The sequence below is a fragment of the Cimex lectularius genome, unplaced genomic scaffold, assembly GCF_000648675.2.
Source record: "Cimex lectularius strain Harlan isolate CLEC.00 unplaced genomic scaffold, Clec_2.1 scaffold26, whole genome shotgun sequence".
NCBI classification, from domain to species: Eukaryota; Metazoa; Arthropoda; class Insecta; order Hemiptera; family Cimicidae; genus Cimex; species Cimex lectularius.
The window spans coordinates 1,819,028-1,840,360 of record NW_019392721.1 but is presented as its reverse complement, the minus strand read 5'-3'; the positions used below and the strand labels follow the sequence as shown (position 1 = coordinate 1,840,360).

At 32.7% G+C, this 21,333-nt stretch overlaps 2 protein-coding genes across 3 annotated transcripts in view; one reads left to right on the top strand and one right to left on the bottom strand.

Moving 5' to 3' along the window:
* Nucleotides 1-21,333, top strand: part of LOC106664028 (acid sphingomyelinase-like phosphodiesterase 3a) — a 794,759-nt gene that overhangs the window by 84,035 nt on the left and 689,391 nt on the right. The gene's annotated exons all lie outside the window — the stretch shown is intronic.
* LOC106663983 (cytochrome P450 6B5-like) lies at nucleotides 2,023-12,444 on the bottom strand. Of its 2 annotated transcripts, none has more exons than XM_024226650.1 (5): nucleotides 12,353-12,444; nucleotides 6,494-7,407; nucleotides 3,443-3,661; nucleotides 2,338-2,580; nucleotides 2,023-2,279 (listed from the first exon to the last, which is right to left on the bottom strand). In XM_024226650.1, the coding sequence occupies exons 2-5, from the start codon at nucleotides 7,398-7,400 to the stop codon at nucleotides 2,104-2,106; spliced, it is 1,545 nt and encodes a 514-aa protein (XP_024082418.1). In that variant the 5' UTR covers nucleotides 7,401-7,407; nucleotides 12,353-12,444; the 3' UTR covers nucleotides 2,023-2,103. The 2 variants fall into 2 exon arrangements, with proteins under 2 accessions (XP_024082418.1, XP_024082419.1); XM_024226651.1 differs by having other exon boundaries at nucleotides 6,494-7,404; nucleotides 12,353-12,436.

The following is a 21,333-nucleotide window of genomic DNA, read 5'->3' as shown; positions in this document are numbered from 1 at the left end:
GGTTTAACCAGTTAGAAAAGCTAGGATCAGTCCGCTGCAGAGATCAGGAGCCGAGTTCTTATTCACTCCAAATTTAAATTCACCTACCTTCTGTGATGGAAGGGGGCATTTGTCCCACCCGGGGGCGCTGACACACGGAGCGGTTTTGCTAGGTTGTGACACATGCTGCGGTATGATGTGCGTTTTGGCTGAAGCGGTTTTGTTTTCTCTCAGTTATTAAATGTATCCTACAGCAGTGCATATAAGCATTGAACGTCGCAAGGAGTTATTTTGCAGTTTGTATAATAAGTCCTGTTTAATAAATATATTGTTCTGTAACTGTATGTAACTTCGTGTATAAGTTACAGCCTTACAGACCATTCCCCCCATGCAGTACTTTTTTTTCTTTGATGAACATTCCATGGAACTCGCTACAAAGTGAAATCTCACAGTCATCTACACACTACGTCTCATTCGGTTTTATTTTCTCTATAAGTTCTGAAAAATAGTTTTAAAAATAAATATTTAAGTTAATCTATATTTAGATGGGATCTCGAGTAGCCGAATAAGCGTGTCAGACTCTCGGCTTAGATCCTGCAGTTGTAGGTTCGATTCCNACCAGAAGTATCTCTTCATCCATGGGAACTCCATGGGGAATGGGCCAATGCCAGTTCAGTAAGATTAATAAATAATAGAATTTTAGCTAATTCTCAACTTCCTGAAACCTAGAGCTTTACATATTGATACTTAACCATCACTAAAAATGGGGGAAAAAATCTAAGTATTTACAGATTGGACGGTGCTGTACAGTAACAACCGTTTTTAAAACGAACTCACCTTCCTCTAGGGCCTCTTTTAACTTTACAACTACTTGAAAGTACATCAACCTATAATTAAATGATTTCTACAGCTTTACAAAGTACGAAGTATGCGTATGACTGTCGGTGATACATGGTAGTAACTAGTTTAATAAAGATTTTGTTTTGAATATTATCTGGAGGAGGAAGGGGACCTCGTTCAAATCCCAGCTCTGTGCCTTTTAAATTATAGTATGAAAAATGAAAAGTAGTTTAAACCTTCCTTGACTCTGAACAGAAATTACTTTACTTTTATTGATCAGAGAGGATTGATTTTTTTTTGTTGTTGGGGGGGAGCGAAACGGGAATCGAACCTAAACTGCAGGATCTAAGCCGAGTGTCTGACACACTTATTCGGCTACTCGAGATCCCATCTAAATATAGATTAACTTAAATATTTATTTTTAAAACTATTTTTCAAAACTTATAGAGAAAAGAAAACCGAATGAGACGTAGTGTGTAGATGACTGTGAGATTTCACTTTGTAGCCAGTTCCATGGTATGTTCATTAAAGAAAAAAAAGTACTGCATGGGGGGAATGGTCTGTAAGGCTGTAACTTATACACGAAGTTACATACAGTTACAGAACAATATATTTATTAAACAGGACTTATTATACAAACTGCAAAATAACTCCTTGCGACGTTCAATGCTTATATGCACTGCTGTAGGATACATTTAATAACTGAGAGAAAACAAAACAAGGGTCAAGCTATCTATGGACATTAAGATATTGCCAGTAAATTGATTGTTATTAAACATGACAATATTTAAAAACATTTAAAAAAGAGCGTTTTAAAAAACCCTCAAAATGCTCGCGCTTTTTTAAAGCATTTCGCTTCTCTTTCAGTGGATTGCTGAAAAGTATGTCCATGCTGGACAAATCTACTGCTTTTTCTTTTTTTTTTCTTTTTTCGTAACTTACGTTCCCTTTGGACACTTCCGGATAAGAACGCGAGTACTTGTCTCTTAAGCCTTCTTTCCCAAGTTCGGATTTCTGGTGTTAACATTTCCAACCAACGGCGCTTGTTTTTGGAACAGTTTTTCTTCAGTTGAAATGACTTAACGAGTTGCTATAACCCCTACACATTTTTTGTACAATATTATTTTGATAAGGAACAAGTAATTAATATTTTTGTGTGTTGAACGCTTGAATATTGTTTTACATGAAAACAGTAATGATAAATAAAGAATAAACAGAAGAATTTTTAATTATTGATTATAGTAACAAAGGTATTGATAAAGAGTTTATATATATATAAACACATTATTGTTGCATATTTGCTATCTTGGACATCTTTAGGTAACCATGTCGAGGGGATATGAACATACTTCTATTATTCATTTCCAAAGGGTATGTAGCTTTCTCTCCTGGCGATATAAAGAAATTCTCGATGATTTTCGCCAATCCCAGTTTCATTTCCATCAGGGCAAACCTCATTGCTTAAAAAACAAACATTTATAAGAATTTTTTTAAAGAATATAAATATATATCATTTACCTATGCAAACCCGAGGACCTGCCCCGAATGGTAAATACGCTATATTTTTAAATGCTTCATCAGGCTTGAACCTGTCGGGATCGTATTTTTCAGGATCTGGGAAGTAATTCGGGTCTTTGTGAATTCCCTCAAGTGATGCGCCGACATGCGTCCCTTTTTTTATTGTTAAATGATCATTGACGACATAATCTTTGACGCAGTATCTAAGTAAGAATGGTATAACTGGGTATTTCCTTAATGTTTCTGAAAATAAAACAGATTGTTAACTTTGAGTAACAGTATTACTTTAAACTTTAACAAATGGATGCATTTAAGTGCATAGGAACATTTTTCCCGAAGAAATAAGTTAAAATTGGTCTTCTTCAAATGTTTAATCCAATGAAAATCAAATCATATAACTGAAAAACGATTTATGATTATTAAAAAATTATTATAACTTCATTAGATTTCGAGGTCCGATTGACCAAATAACATCTTTCAATTAATTAATCTTTATGTAAGGTATGGGTTGAGTAAAAACGTCATTGTCACGAGCGGGATTCGAACCCACGACCTTCGGCTAAATACGTCGCCGCTCTACCTCTTCAGCGCTTAGTGTCCGAGTGGATCGAAGTCACAGTAGGTTAAGTGGAATCCCCCTCGTGACACTGACTTTTTTGTCTCAATCTATACCTTACATAAAGATTAATTAATTGAAAGATTACTATAACTGTTATAAATCGTTACAATTATTTTTATTCAAAAGTAAATAATTAATTTTAGAATATATTTAAGTTTAATAAGAAATAAGTTAAAATTGCTCTTTTTGGAACGTTTATTCCAAACAAAATCAAATCATATAATTCAAAAAAGGATTAATGGTTATTAAAAAATGTTGTCAATCGTTACAGTTATTTTTATTCAAAAGTAAATAATTAATTTTAGTATATATGTAAGTTTAATTGAGAAGAGGGTTAAATTAACGAAACTCGTCCCCTCAGAGTGCAATAGGCGTTAGAATTCAAGGATGAATTTATCTCGTCTGACATTGACAAAATGTAGATGAGTTGTTGCTAAAATTTAACAATTCGCTTGATTAATAATTAGCTATGTCATAGGACTTTACCATGTACGCATTGTTCTAAGTAAACCATTTCTCGAACCGATCTGTAATTGTACCCTCCATTTTTCGTCTTGACTTTTGCTATTTCTTTTCGAATTTTTTCCTGAATATCCTCTTGTCGTGCTATTTCATTTAGCATTAAAACCATAATGTTGTAGATTTGTTCGAAACCTGCTGATAAGAATTGAAAAGCCTGGGCGGTCAACATTTCATCTGTTACCTCTGAAAAAATGCATTGATTAAAAAAAAACCTCTGACACGTATTTTAAACTCTATTTTTTATTTGTGTGTAGAAGTTGTGTTTTTGTAATTTTCGTTTAGTCCTGATCTTTTCTTAAACCTAGGAGTGATCATAAATGAACAGTACATATTTGAAAAACTAATCTCAGTAATACAAATTAATCTTTATTTAAGGTATTGGCTGAGATAAAAAAAATCAGTCACGAGCGGGATTCGAACCCACGACCTTTGGCTAAATACGCTGCTGCTCTACCACTTGTGCTATCGTGGTAGTGTCGGTTACACTAGCTTTTTTATTTCAACCAATACCTTACATAAAGATTAATGAATTGAAATAAGTTATTTGGTCAATCGGACCTCGAAGTATAATGGAATTAATAAACAGGTTAGATATGGTAATAGGAAGATATGCACTTTAAGGACTTACTTAAATGATTTGGTCTCAAGCGTTCGAAGTAGTGACTTCGTAGTAAGATTGGTATGTATAGATGATTTTCTTAGATAATATTCAGTGTTTGGTAGGGAAGGAAGTTGATATTTGTATAAGCATGTAGGTACGAATAAGTTATATGTTTAAAATGCAGGAAGTAGAGTATAGTTAGGTAGGTAGAAAATTTTTCTCTTAGTAAGTGATTGATTATAGGATGGCCGGTGAACAGACTTCGTGACGTTATCCTACATGTCACATTGAACTAAAAAGTTCCTATTGTCCAATATCTGATTCTCAATTGTATTCGAGATATTTCTCTTTCCAGGCATCCTCATCTTTTCACGATTCTATTCCATTAACATTGAAAATTCTGAGATTATTTTTTTTTCTTATTTAATTTTAAGCAAACAAAACACAAAAGCACTTAGAATAAAAACTTTTACGAGTTTCCAATGTTCTTGACAAAGTTTTAACAACGATTTTCCCAAAAATCTTTTGAAGAGACTGATAATATGGTTTTTGACGAAAAGTTTGCCCTTCTAACGAGCTGTAAATATGTGCATTTACTTTCGAAATAGTCAGTTATCACCAATGGAAATTTAACGTTTTATGGCAAAATACTTCATTTTATTTCACAAATCGTTAAAGAAAAGATTAATATTTTGCAACATCTATTAAAAAATAACGAGAATAATAAATTAAACGAAGATTCTTTAGTAGAAAACAGGAAAAAACAATGAATTTGATAGTAAAAAAATCTGTCAGTAAACACTGTTTTGCTTGCATTATTTAAGAAGGTGGACATTTTAAATATTTAATTTCTATCCAAAAATTAACAAACAGATTACTGGATACAAAATTGAGCATAAGAACAAACATAAAGGTATATAGCAGCAAAAACTGTCGGAAAACAATGTCAGACTTGCATTCATCAAGAAGATGAACATATTAAACATTTACTTTTATTTTTGTGATATTTTCTATCCCCAAATTAAAAAATAGATTACTGGATACAAAATTGAGCATAAGAACAAACATAAAGGTTGATAGCAGCAAAATCTGTCGGAAAACAATGTCAGACTTGCACTCTTCAAGAAGACGAACATATTAAACATTTAATTTGATATTTTGAAGCCTTTCTTTTTTGTTACAAAGTGACCAAAAAGACGCTTTAGTTCAAAATTGAACATAAGAAATACAAAACACTTAAGAGCAGTAATATCTGTCAAGAATCGATGTTTGGTATGCATTCTCGATGAGCAGGATTTTTTTTAAATATACAACTTAATGTAATGTATTGGTTGAAATAAAAAAGTCAGTGTCATGAGCGGGATTCGAACTTACGATTTTCGGCTAAATACCCCGCTGCTCTATCACTTGAGCTATCGTGACTTTGATCCACTTGGACACCAACTTCTCATCTCAACCTACCTTTCGAATTTTCCCTCCTTTTTGCCGTTTTTCAAATGTCGGGTAATCAGGAATGAAATGGCCACGGAGAGCTTTAGTGAAGATACACTTCGTTTTACTTATTAAACCCTTTTTTATTTCGTGGTCCGATTGGCCAAATAATTTCTTTCAATTAATTAATTTTTATGTAAGGTATTGGTTGAGATAAAAAAGTCAGTGTTACGAGCGGGATTCGAACCCACGACCTTCGGCTAAATACGTCGCTACTCTACCACTTGAGCTATCGTGACTTTTATCCACTGGGACAACAATACCTTACATAAAATGTAATTAATTGGAAGAAGTTATTTTTTCAATCGGACCACGAAATATAATGGAAACAATTTAACTTTTTTTATGTTGAGTTCTGATAACTGGCCAGGTACACGGGTCTATAATTCATTAAAAGGACCACATTTTCAACCAAAATCATGTCTGTAGTTACATAACAGTTTAACATTTTATGAGATACGATGGACTTGAATGAATAATAATTAAAGTTTAATTAACCGGAAAAATACAATTGAGAATTTGGACAATAGGGACTGTTTAGTACAATTTGGCATTTAGGATAACATCAAAAAGTACGGACGTCTGTTCAAGTGACTCCGTGTATAAGTATGATAAGTACACATAAATACAGATATATTTTTGTTCAAAACTAAATAGAATATTTACAAAGGAAAAAAATGCATCTAAGTACACGTGTATTGCTGTTTGTTGTCGGTAATAGTTAATTCTGTAAATTTAAGTTGTTTTCAGTGTTTTATGAATTCCGGTATTTAGTACGTTGATGATGACTACTGTATCGTGTATGTCAAGAACTTGGACAAATACAATTATGATAGAAGAAACATAGTGTGTTTAGTTTTTAACGTTTTTGTATGTTTTTATATAACACATTTGCAGTTTCATAAAAATATATTTTTCATTACCAACGTTTTCCACTTGCAGACTGTCTGTATTCAAATATTCATCGTCAGGGTCCTTCATTTTAACCTCAAGGCTTCCTTGTTCTTTTAACTTTAAAAGAAGATTTATGTAGTCATTTCGATTGGAGTTGTTCGCTTTTCTTTGCTCGAATGTTTGAGTAATTATATTTCTGAAAAACGCCTCTTTATTTTCGTCCAGTATTTTCATGTTTAGTACGTTAGACAGTACTGGAATTTGAGAGGCAACACCCATAATGAACATAATAATCGGTGATGTTTGGAAAAGTTCTGAGGCTTCTTTTATGTATTTCTCTCTTAGTTCTTTATTTTTGAGTTCGATTCCGAATATGACGGAAGCCGTCACGTCCATGGCGTATGTCATGATGTCGTCTCTGATGTCATAATCGGGCTTTCCGCATGTTTTTTCTATATTTTGAACCAAAGCGTTGCTGCACGGCTCCATCTCGACGAACATTGATTTCAGCTTCCCGGTCGTAAACGTTGGTGACATTTTTATTCGAAGCCCCCTCCATTCGCTACCCGTTAGACTGAACAGTCCCAAATTTACTATATCCCTGTCGGTTTTATATTCACTGTGATCAACGAAATGTTGGAAATCTTTTATCATAATTTTTTGCAAAAACTCCGCATCTCTGGTTAAAATTATAGGTCTTCTGAAAATATTCATGACGATGAATTTGTAGTTTGGGTACGCTTTGTGAAAGTTGTAGAAACCTCGGTGTATGGGCTCATTTTTCAATATCGGAAGAAGGACTGTAATAATGGATTCTACAGTGAGGCTGCCCACATTTCTTTCTCTCCAATAACGTTCGGTTTTTTTGAGGCAAACGTATAGATAAAAGAAAAAAGATAAGACGATCACCACCAAAGTACAGGTTATTGCCACCATGATTCTATAATCAACAAATCAAACCATTAGTACAAACAAATTTATAATTTTATAATTGTGTATTTTGTTTAAGATAATTTGTTACAAGCTTTAAAATTGGCAAAACTAGTAAACAATTTTTACTAGTTAGATACTATTTGACTTTTCTTAAACATAAAAAAATCAACTTTCATACTGGCACTAGTTTGTTATCGTTTTAAGGGCGAGGAGATCTTGGTGCCGTCGTCGTTCAAGGCGAAGTGGAGGGTTCTTGGGATTGGAGGTAGTGGACAGTAGACTTAGGATGGACTTAAAGATCGGAGTGACACTTGAGGAAGCGGGAACGGATCTATTACTTGGACGAAGGGAAATTTGTCATTGTGAGGTTAGAGACATAGTAAGAAGGACTGCGGATCTTTGATTTGAATGCTTTGCCTTTCAGCTCCGCTCTGTATGCCCAAATAAATTACTAAAGGGTTAGTTTGTTCTTTACCGTTATGTCTGATTTCAATCCTGCAAGTCTTCGAAGTTTTAGTTATTGTGGATTGAGCCTTGGAAGAAGATGCCTCGGCTGATTATTGTCTAAGAATAGTCCTAAATATTTAATTTGTTTATATGTCAGTAGTACTTTAGTCTTTACGTATTGACTTGGGCCAGACACCATTCTTCAATGAGTTCAAAGATGCTCCTGGATATTCGATGTGGCTTGGTAGGTAGTTAGAAGATCCCATTGCCCATTGTTAAAAATATATAAGCTTGCTGATTTGAAAATTACAAACTATATTCAAATATAAGTTTCTGAGACACCTATTCTTTCATAATTGGTAAAAGTCGTGAGGAGCGGTCAAGAATGAGGTAGTTTAGAAAAACACCTTTTTCATTTATTTGCCGACGTTTCGAACTTTATTCGGGTCATCTTCTGTGCTTAAAGTGTGGTGGTTTTTTTGTGGTGTCATATTGGTTTTGTGTATTGTGACAACACTTTCTCACAAAACCAATATCGCCCCACAAGAATAGGACCACACTTTATGCCCTGAAGTTGACCGGAATAAAGGTCGAAACTCCGGAAAAAAAATGAAAAAGTTCTACCTCATTATGACCTGATTAAAAAAATAATATTCAAATAAAAACGTGGATTATGCTAAAATCATATAAAGTCTTTTTTATGTTGCAACTTTAAATAAAATAAACGACCTTGACTTATCTAAAAAAATAATTATAATACTTCTACGTTTTTGGTAAAAATAAAAATTTCAAATAATGAAAGTGGTTATTGTAATGTTACGTATTCTAAACTAGATTCCCGAAATAATTTAACGATATTTTAAAATTATTAAAAAATTATGGGTTACTAGCAATAACATGGATGTATGTCGTATTTCATGCTTTGCCTTTATAAAAATTAAAAAAAATTAGTAATGGTTTTATCTCATACTTTAATAAGGAAATTCACGTTTCGAATAAGGACGTTCACATTATCGCAATTTATTTTTTAATGTGTTTCATTATACGTTATGTCACTAATTATTAATATCATCTAACACTTAATGAAATCACTTAATTATCAAAATCACGATTATAATCACTTAATATTAAACGGTATCGTTTATTTTGGATCTAAAAGGGCTTGTTTGATGATTTAATGTAGATTAATGATGCTAATATTTAACATAATTTTTGTTTTGGGCACTCTCAAGACGACACACAGTAATGACAATCTTCACAGAAAACAAACACTTTGAGCCCTGAAGATGATCTAGATAAAGATCGAAACGTTGGCACAATAACGAAAATGTTTTTCTAAACCCTCGTCACACCAGATATTTTTCTATTACACTTTAATTTCTTAAAATTTGACGGTGGCAGTAAAACTTTTACAAGTTTTTTACAAGTTGCCTTGTGCATGAAACAATTTTGTTATTACATTTTCCAGTAATTTGAACGTTATTTTAGTCGACTTAGGTAATCTCTCAGATGCCTGTAGATAATTCACCATCTTCAGAGTTTCTGTGTAATTTCTTCGAAGTCTAGTCTTTTTCATAAAGTTGTGAGTGGTGGGTTGCAAGTGTTTTGAAAACAGGATCTTATTTTAGAGACGGTAACAGTCATCAGAACAAAAGTAATGAATGTAAATTTAGTAAGGTGACTCTGTTTCTTTAAATTCGAAACTCGTTCTTTTTTCATTCTAGCCCATCATTATTAGTTACTTTACAATCCAAATGAAATATAAAACTTTGAGTGTAGCTGTGCTATCAAAATAACTTTTTTCGATTTCTTGTGGTATTATCAATGATAATTTAGGTTAGACGTATTAGACAAAATCTTGCACCATTATAACGTGAGACATAATTTTGAAGTATTTTAGAATAGTGATTACTCACAACTTGGCCTATAAGTTCAAATATTTCAGCGTTGTAATGAACTCAGTTGATAAAGGCTTTATATGAAATAATGTGCTTTTTAGCACTGAATAACCGACCTCCTGAACCAAAACTCGTAATTGCCTAAATTATTACCATGTGCGCCAATGAAACTATGTAGCTTTTCTTACGGCAAACTGACCCTTTTTAATTCTAAATTAACCCTTTTCAACTTCAAATTAACCGTTTTTTGTTAAATTAACATTTTTCAACTTTGAATGAACTTTTTTTCAAACTAACCGTTTTCTCAATCTTCTAAATGATGTAAGGCATGGTATGACATATAAACATGATTGGTGAAATTCTTGTATTTTCAATTTTTCAAATGTAGGCACATAAAGAATGGAAATTAATTTCAAATAAAATTAAACATAATATACAAATAAATGTAAAATCAAATTCACTATTTTTCGTGGTCCGCTTGACCAATTAATATCATTCAATTAATTAAGGTTTTCAGTTGAGATAGAAAAGTCAGTGTCACGAACGGGATTCGAACCCACGACCTTCGGGTCACGATTACTCAACTGGTAGAGTAGCGGCGTATCAAGCCGAAGGTCGCGGGTTCGATTCCCGCTCGTGACAATGACTTTTTTATTTCAACTAAAAACCTTAATTAATTGAATAATATCCAATGATTCTTCTATTAATTCAATATTTTTTTGGATATAAAATAATTATTTTTTTAATATCGTACGAAAATTAACTTGAGAAATGTATATAAATAAAATAGCTTATGAAATGCTTTAGTAATTGAATATTTTTTCAAATGTAGGAATTTTACTTTATTTACTGACATTTCATCTCCCAAGTTTTTTATTTATTTGGAAAAAGGGTTACATTAAAGTTCCAAATGGTAATTTTAAAGTTAAAAAGGGTTTATTTGTTGCAAAAATAGTGTTAAATCATAAATTGTTAATTTGAACTTAAAAATGAAATAAAAAATGGTTAATTTGTTGTTGTTGTTAATTGGTTAATGTTGATAAAAGTTGTAAGTTATGATTATTTGGTGATCGTGAGGTGCGGTCTAGTGTAACGTACGTTTTAGAAACATATTTTCTTTATCATGCCAACGTTTCGATCTTTATTGAGATCATCTTCAGCGCCTGGGATTTATAAACATTGTTTGAATTTTACAAATACGTGTAGGAAGTGGAGTGTCATTAATTAATTTTGTCTACTTACTTGGCTGAAACAAAACCCATATCCTTTTTAAAAAAATAGTTCCTACTCATAATAAGTTGTTTTGCAACGATCCGGATTTCGAGCTCTTTAGCTCATCATCAGGTTGAGGGATTTCCAAAACCACATCTCTCGACATGACTTGCAAAAGAGAACCCGCTGATACCACCGCCAACGCGACATTCATTTTAAATATGTACATAAATAATATTAATCGTCTAAATAATTAAATTAATTATTTTAATTGTTATTATTTTTGTAATAATTTAATAATATTAAAGCGTCATTTTGATTTTTTATCTTTTATCTTTAATAATTAATTTACAATTAATTTCTTCCAGTATTTATTATTAAAATAGTTATTTATGTTATAATTCCCGCTTTTCGCACGTTCAAATTGAGCGCCATTAAAAAACCAGCTTCTGATTGAAACGTCGCGTTGGTAGTGATCAGCGGGTTCACTTTTGCAATTCATGTCGAGAGACGTGATTGTAGAAATCCTTCAACCTGATGATGAGCTAAGGAGCTCGAAACCCGGATCGTTGCAAAACAAGATACTGTGTGAGTAGGGACTATCTTTTTAAAACTGATTAAACACCACACTCACTTCATCATTCATCATTTCTACAAAACCCATATGCTTATAATTCATTTCTTTCAAGAACTAACGTTAATTACTTAACATACATTTGATTTATTTAAATCTAAAAATCGGATTTATTCCACTGTTGTTATTGTTTCGGGACCAAATTACATTTTGGAGTTGTATTTGTATTGTTGAAAAAATTAACGGAACATCAGGGATAAAGGAAGGTTAAAGCAACGTGCTAAATTATACCGGTTCTGCAAATTTTACCGGTGAGTTTCGGCATTGTTTTAATCCCTTAAAAAAATAAAAATCACGATAGATTATTTGTTAAATTTTCCACCACTTCTAAGCATTTTTGTATATTTTTTTAAAATTCTGGTGATGATAGTGAGTCACATAAATCTCGCAAGTAGAATGTTTTTAAAATTTTAAATGAGAAAACCCCCCACCCCCCCAAAAAAAAACAAAAAAAAAACAGCAACATTGTTTTCACTGCAGGGATGTAACTAGGATGAGCCATTATGCTTAATTTTAAAGCATTCGAATATTTTGATGCAATATACTAATTTCATTTTAATCATCTTTATTGTTGTTAAATTTGTNCCATTGACTTTTTTATCTCAACTAAAAACCTTAATTAATAGTCAAAAAAACGTTTCAAATTGATATTAATTCACTTAAGATTTTATAATACTGCAAGATAATTAACAAGCCCCGGGTAACACAGTATTTTAACAACTTGCTTAATTCAATGGTTAATATAAAGTGTAACGTCACATTACCAAGATTAACCGGTATGGTTTCAAGTTACATGTAAACTTGGAGAAAAAAACTGCCCCATCGTTGATCGTTTGGAACTGGACTGCTTGTCACTGATCCAAATATAGGAACGGTCGATGGAAGGGATAAATTCAAGGACCACACTTCAGCTCAGAATCGTGCGGATTATGGAAAAAATATCAAACATTTAATTCAGGGCAACAAATTTTATGTATTTAATGTTTTTTTTGTCATTTGCTAACAAAAATATTCATAGTAACAGGAGCTAAACCATTAAAAATATAATGTCATAGCTTTCTGTTATTATTTCAATATTATCAAGCAGATGTCAGCCAACACCGATTTAATTTTGATACCGTTGTTTCATTAATTACCCAATTTTATCTCTAATAATTTTTAATAAATCTTCAAAATGTTTACTTCTCCCTTAGTAGTCGTATTCAAGAATCTTTTTAATCAAAGTTTTATATTTTTGAAATTATGCAATTTCATTCAAAATATTAATAATAAGGTGTTATTTTGTTTGATGGGTAATTTTTTTATTATTGTTAACACTTTTCTGTAGTGTAATGAACGTTTTTTATAATAATTTTTGTAAATTATTGACCTTATTAAACACTTCTAGCTTTAATTTTCTAAATATTTAAATCGTAAATATTATTTAAAAAAATTCTAAATAAACCTATAAGAAGATAATTATATGATTGAAAGATTAGAAGGTTTATCTCTCGTAAAACGATATTTATCATGGCTTATTTTATTTATCAATTTTACCCTATCATAACCGTCATATAGATTAAAAATTAGTCGTATCCAGCTAGCTTCATTATTATTATTATTATTATTTTTTTCTATTTGCCTTATGATCTTTGCATATTAGCCATGACGAATTCTTATATATGTTGTTCAAATTGGGTTATCGGGAAAAAAGGGCCAGAGGCGACGGTGGGAATCGAACCCACGACCGCGGCGTGAGAGTCTCTCATGCTAACCACTCGGCTACCGCGGTTCATCATTAGTCATCGTCAGTTTTCGCCATTAATATTATTCGCAATAATTAAGCCAGAACTTTCAAACCACATAGGCACTTAAACGTGTTACAAAAATAAAATCGTACAGCCATCCTAAAAGTCATAAATTAGTACAAATATTTACAAAAATATTTGTTATTTTTTGAAGTCTTGAGGAGCTGTCAAAGATGAGGTAGTTTAGAAAAACACCTTTTTAATTTTTTCGCCGACGTTTCAACCTTTATTCGGGTCATCTGCAGGGCCTGGGTAAATTATAAAACATATATTGATTAGAAAAAATACAATTTAAGATGGAAATATAAATTTTGAACTATGAATTTCATACTTACATAAAGTGAAGTGGTATTCTTGTGGTTTTGTGTGAAAGTGTTGTGAAACGTGAATTTGTGTTCTGCTGTTTTTATATGGCTGTAACACGATGGCAGAGGGGGTAAATTTTGGCAAATTTCATTGACCATAGGCGGTTTTATTTAACTCAAAGGAAGTCGAAACAAAATATTCGTTTTTTTTTCTGTGTGAATGAATTACAAATTAAACTCGTACAGGTAAATTATTTGGTATCAAATGAGGCATTGGTCTCTGGACTGCGGAGTCTGCGTCAAGACGGTATTTATTAGCGAAAATTGTGGAGCAAGACCTTCTTGATCTCAAAGGACATCGATCTAAAGGCCACGAAATTGTGAGATATTTGTTGTATGTTGGATTGGCTTGAATGAAAAAGAAATGAGAAACTTTTGTATTAAAGTAATGACAATAAATAATTTATTGTATTTGTCTATCACCGAGAAATATTAAGTACTCTATGGTAGTGTAATTGATGTCTAGTTTATGGATGTAATTTATTAGCGTGAATGGTGCTTTTACCGTAATTAACCCGTGGGATTTTGTGTAATCTGGCGCAGTATGAATGCTAATGAGACTACCTTGTTTCTAAATTTATTTATGTCATTATATGTGTAATGATTATGTGTTTGTTATAATATTTTTTACATTACATACTATATATATTTTTCCTTGACTGAGGAAGCCCTGACGTAGAGAGAAGATGGCAACGGTGTAGAGAAAGGGGAAAGTTTAAAACCTTAACACCCAAATTTAAATTAATTAATTGAAAAAGAAATTTAAATTTTGATGACAATTAGAATATTTTCGGATCACATTTCTATTTACTGATGAGTAGTTTTTTTGTTATTAAATTTTTATACACAGCATGGTTTAAAGCCATAATTTTTCTTCAGCCCATTCGAATTTTATTGTTTTACCTTCTTTCTAAGCTAAATTAATAATTATATAGTGAATCAATTGTTAAGAGCTTTAAATAAAACGCAAAATTCCATGTTAATTTGCGTTTTAAAATGTCAATTTAAAATCTAAACAGTTTCATAATGTGGCTATAAGGTGTCATAGTTGCAATGTGTATGCTTGGTAATGACCTTAATTTTTTTTTTATTTCTAAGAAATTGAACTTTTGGATTTATTAATCGCATAATTTTTCTTTAATAATTGTGCGTGTTTTACTTTGAGTAATTATTAACGCCTTTTAGGGGATTATAAAATGATACTGGACAATTTCTAATGTTCGCATGTAATGGTATAAATATTTTTGTTCATTTAGGTGATAGATATCTCTTTGTGTGTTTTTGGTAGAATGAATGTATTTATTGGCGCGAAAGTGAGTGTGTATGGGTTGTGCAGGAATATCGAGTACTCCACAGACCCACCGATTTAGGTTAGTATTAGGCTATAATATCTTTTAGAGTGAATGTGCGGAGGTACTGTTGTAATATTAAATGCGCCAGTGCCTCCGCATTTTTTAATTTGTAAATACAGAATGATTGGTTACTGTTTGAGTGAATGTATTTATTAGTGCGATAGTAGTGTATGTATGGGTGGGTCTATGGTGGAATATCAAGTACCACCTAGAATAATGTTTTAGATTAATTGTAATTTTAATTGTACATAATGTATGGATGTATTTATTAACGTGAACGAGGGCGGGTCTTCAGAGTAATATCGAGTACCCTGAAACCCGCATATAGGCTAGGCTAGGATTGAATGTTAGTGAATGAGATAGTGTCAGAGCCTTTTCACCACGGTGGGAGGGCTAAAAATGTAGAAATAACGTCCCAGAACACAACCAGAAAGATCGCCAGACTTCCTGCAGAAAAGCTCATTTAACAAAAAAAAAATTAAATAAAAAAAAAATTAAAAATAAATAAATTTATAAAACGTGAGATGGAAGAAATGTGAGGTGCCGGCAATAGCCCAGGCAGCTAGCCGGCCGGGGAAAAAAAATTTAGGTGATAAAAACATTTTATTTGAACTGTATCCTCGTAATTTCTTAATATTTGAACATATTAAAAATAAAGATTGCGTAGATCTAGGATTCAGCTTATTCAGCGTTCGTAATGAATTTGTTCAATTTATTGTCTGACATAGTGATTCATAAACATTATTATTAATTTATCCTTGATATGTTCCTTTGTAATTTTAGCCTTGCAGATGCGTTTCGGAATTTCGTTATATTAAATTATGCGTTTTTAATTATTTTGGCTATATCAAAGTTGTTCATTGACCTTTCGGAAGGCAGCGTGATTAGGTGGGTATTTTTAATACTATACTTAAAATAAAAACAAACGATATAAAATCCTATTGATTATTAGTTATTTCTAAATTTTTCACAGTAAGTTTTAAATTTCTGAATCTTTAATGGTGCTGCTAACTATCTAAAGTATATGTCCAAATTTAATCTACAAATTGGATAATAAGTAATATGTCATTATTAGTAATTTAATTAGATTACGACTGAGTGTTTTAAGGTTGTAATAGGCAGCTGGATGTGCGGTATTTTTTGATAAATTATTACGACAATTATGTCCGACGTATATTTGAGTTTACCGACAACGAACGTGATCCTGATTTTATTTTTGTTTGTTCACCATTCTTTTCCTGTAAGAGTGAATAGCCCCGAAGGCCCGGTTCGTGCTTAGATATAAACGACCCGGTCGGGAAAGTGCTGGAAATTCTAGAATAGAAATCTATCCGGCTTGAGAATGTCGGTGTTGGAATAGCCGACTAATTGTTCGGACGGAAACTCAAGACCAGGAATAATTCAGCCCTTAAGGTCACGAGCTAGATGAAGACTGACTGATGAGTTCAAGTGAGAGAGGTCAATTTTTATAACTGAGGAAAGATATTTCGTGTGATTAAATCAAGTTTTATTACATCGCATTTGTGTTTAGAGTGATGAGTTGTCAAAATTAAAGGAAAGCTTATAGTGTATTAATGTGAATATTTTACCAATGTCCGTTTTCTCACATACAAAACAGACGAAAAATGAAAACATTGCCAGATATTAAATGAATTACTATAATTCACAGTAATTCCTTTTCCAATCACCTCAGCAGGTCGATTTACATCGAAAAACTAAAACATTTTTTTGGTTTTTTGCATTTTTATCGAAAACTACGTGTCCTACGAGCCTAATTCCTTGTCATTCGCCTCAGAAGGTCGATTAACATCGAAAAAGTCAATAAAAATTTTTTCGTTTTTTTGTGTGTTTTTTGCGTATTTCTCTAAAATAGGTGTCCTACTAGCCTAATTCCTTTTCCAATCGACTCATCATGTCGATTTACAACGAAAACCACAATAAAAAATATCTACTTATTTAACCTAATTATTTAAACTTTAAATACTAGATTTTACATAGATAGATAGATAGATAGATAAATAGATAGATAGATAGAGAGATAGATAGATCGATCGATAGATAGATAGATAGATAGATAGATAGATAGAGATAGATATAGAGAGAGAGAATGAGAGTGAGAGAGGGAGTGAGTGAGTAAGTGAGTGAGAAACCGAAACCGAGAGAAAAAGAAAGCCAGAGAAAAATAAGGCCAGATAGGGAGAGAGAAAGAGAGTGATAAAGAAAGAGGGAGGAAAAAAGAGCAAAAGATAAAGAAAGAGAGGCGTGAGAGGGGGATAGCAACAGAGAGAAAAACGATAGAGGGGTAATAAAGAAAGGGAAGAGAAAACAACATTGAGAGAAAGCAGAGAGAGATAAAGAGAGAGCGAGAGAATGACAAAGAAAGAAAAAGCAGAAGAGAGAGAAAGTAAAATTTTATAAACCTTTATCAGAGAGAGAGAGAGAGAGAAAGAGAGAGAGAGAGAGAGAGTAGAAGAGGGAGAAAAAGCGAAGCAAAGAGTGATAAAGCAGGTGAGAGAGAGAGCAACAAAGAGAAAGGAAAATAGATAGTGTGAAAAACGGAGAGAAAGCCGGAGAGAAGAGAGACAGAGAGAGAAGCAGAAAGAGAGTAACAGACAGAAAGAAAATTATAGATGGAACTTTAAAGTTGAACTTAACCCTTAGCAATTGTCAAGTTCTGTAACATATCACGGTCATGGTGGTTTAGCTTAATGCCAACGCCCTAGAACTGAACAAATCTTTTAACTTTTTAGCATGAATTTTGAAGAGTGTACACTTCATTTCTTCACGAAGGAATCCGAGAAGAAAGAAAGAGAAGTAAAGAGAGAAAGAAAAATTTTATTAGAGAGAGAGAGAGAGAGAGAGAGAGAGAGAGAGACAGAGTGGGTGAGAGAGAGAGAGAGCTAGGTAGAAAAAACGTAAAAAGAGAGTGATAAAGAGAGAGCAGAAGAGAGATAGTGAGATAGAGAGCAACAAAGAGAAAGCGAGATAGAGATAGTGATAAAACCAGATAAATAAAGGAGAGAAGAGGGAAAGAGTGAGAGGGAAAAAGAGAGTAACAGACAGAAACAAAATCATTGAAGGAACTTTAAACTTGAACTTAACCTTTAGCTATCGTCCAGTTCTGTAAGACTTAACAGTCATGATGGTTTAGCATAATGCCAGCGCCGTGGAATTGATCAAATCTTTATACTTTTTAACACGAATTTTTAAGATTATACTTTATTGCTTCACGAAGGAATCCGAGGGGAAAGAAAGAGAAATAAAGAGAGGTAGAGAGAGAAAGGGAGGGTAAGTGAGAGGGGGAGTACAATATCTCGTGTATATCTGTCATTTCTATATGACCTACCGTCGCTTTCGTTATCTTTTACCAAAGTTTTTCATTTCTGTACATTCTTTTATTTATCACCCTCCATTTGCTCGTTGTGTTGAGTTTTGGTAATAATACTTGAATATTAGACATTTATCCAAGTGTGCAAGGTTAAGGTCATTGTCTAGTTACGATGAAAATAATAAACCAAAAGAGAGAGAGAGAGGAAAAAAACAATTACACTTTATCCCAAAATACTGACATGTGTGGAAAGAACGAGCCGTCTGATAAGAAGGTTTAAGTCAGCGGCGGACGAAATGTGAACGCGAAGAGCGATGAACCGTGAACGGCTTATCTTTCCCACGATATCGCCGACAGTCTCACGCGGCTTGGCAGCCTATTGAACTCAAAGTCACAGAATTCTCTTTCTCGTAAAATTGAGAGAAAAAACATACCAAACGCCGATATCGGAAAGAAAAATAAACGTCGTCGGCTTTATAGCCTATTGGTTAGAAATATAAAATTGTGTACATATTATTTTTACCTGGTACACACGTTCTGTTTTCTTAAAAAGAAAAAAAATAATAAAACATTTCTGTGTCTTAAACATCAAAAATTAATAACAGTAAAATAAGAACATAATATCCGGCTAATGAAACAGTTTTTGTTTCGTTTATTTGTACTTTCTACTTTATTTAGTGAAAATCTCATCAAATAAAACTGCATATGTATGTTGATTGGTTAAGACCTATCACTGAAAATGGCGACACGGGGAAACGCGCCTGACATGCAAGAATACGCAACAAACTAAAAATTAAACAAATTTTACTCGCAAGTATGTGAAATTGGCTAAAGAAAATTTTCTTAACTTGACCACCAAAACAACAAAATCTAGTTTAAACAACAAAACAAATGAAAAGTTTTTTTCTTCCATCTCATAAAAATTACCATACATATATAAATTTATAACATTTTGGTTTTATAATTTTTTAACATATTGTTGTAAGGGTCTCACAACGTTTAATAATTATATTTTTTAAATGATAAATTATTAATTATGTAGTTATCTGGATTTTAATTCATAAAAAACAAGAACACTCTCAGCGTCTACGCATTTCTCTACATCGAGAAGGAATATTAACAGTATTCCATCCGGTTGTTAAGTTTGTCAGCTTTGGTAAGGTGTAGCCGAAATAAAGTAATCCCCCAAAAGGTATGTAAATGAAAATGAGAAGTTTCATGTTTTAGAGTTTAGAATTAAGTGTATGCTTATAGGTATGCGACTGATTCAAGTGAATGAGGAAAACTCGGGCTGAAAGATTAAATTGGTTTAAGATTCATGTTACCGATGACATTCAAGTATAACGTTTGTAAAATCACGATACATCGTATTAACTTAACATTGTTTTACGTATTTAATTATGCTAATTAAAACATGACAGTACTTAAAATCAATGTATTGATTCTTGTCATGTAAAAGAGTTATAATACCAAAAGATAGATTTGTTGACCGCTGGTTTTTTGCAGCTCTTCGGGATATTTTGAGTATGGCGGGCTACAAACAAATTTCTCAATGCGAGATGGGCAGTCCGTTAAAGTGCGGTTTTCGAAAATTTAATAATGGTCGAACTGAGAGATAATGCGTTGAATAAACTCAGTTGTACGCCACCATTTTTAGTCTTGCACGCGGATGACATCCTGACGACTCCAGAAGGGAAAAAACTACGGAAATGGTTTCATGTAAAGATTTTCATGAAAAACTGAGATTCACGACTGAGAAAGAGGAAGACAGAAGGAATCCTTTTTTAGTCCTTATGGTGAATGGGAAAGAAAATGCAATGTTGAACATACGGCGGTCGTTGCCATCCTTACTAACATAAAATTAATAAGATTAAGAGGGGGCGTCGGTGGCCGCAACGGTTTAGGCGTTGGCACGGCGCTCATCACTGTAAGGTAAAGGTCCCGGGTTCGAATCCAGTGGCCCTGCATTCGTACCCGACATACTTACAAATGGGCGTTTTTTCAAAAACACCGGCAACCTGAGGGTTTATATGTCCTCTGCTGTTGCGAACCTCGTTAAAAAAAATAAGATTAAGAATCTTACAAGTAGGGTCTACAACTTAAGCACTAGACCTGTATGCAAACATGATAAAATTGGGGTTGCAAACAATTTCAGAAATAATTGTTTTTCAATCCTTTTTAAAAAGATAGTTCTTACTCACAGTAAGTTGTTTTGGGGGACCGCGGTAGCTGAGTGGTTAGCATGAGAGACTCTCACGCCGCGGTCGTGGGTTCGATTCCCACCGTAGCCTCTGGCCCTTTTTTCCCGATAACCCCCAATTTGAACACACAAGAATTCGTACTATGGCTAATATGCAAGATCATAAGGCCAATAAAAAAAAAAAAAATAAAAAAAAAGTTGTTTTGCAACGATCCGGATTTCGAGCCGTTAGCTCATCATCAGGTTGAAGGATTTCTGCAACCACGTCTCTCGACTGCAATTGTAAAAGTGAACCCGCCAATATGCGACGTTCCAATTAGAAGCTGGTTTTGTAATGGCGCTCAATTTGAACGTGCGAAAAGCGGGAATTATAACACAAGTAAATATTATAATGATACATACTTAATATTATTAAATTATTATAAAAATAATAACAATTAAAATAATTATTTTAATTATTTGGACGTTTAATATTAATTATGTACATATTTAAAATGGGAGGTAGATCAAAATCTATTATATTAGTAATACATTTATCTCCATGTTCAATTTTACATTTTGTAATTTTACATTTTGTAATTTTACATTTTAAAAATGTAAAATTGGACATGAAGATAAATGCATTAATAATGTAATAGATTCACTAATTTCGTGGTCCGCTTGACCAATTAAATCATTACAATTAATTAAGGTTTTTAGTTGAGATGAAAAAC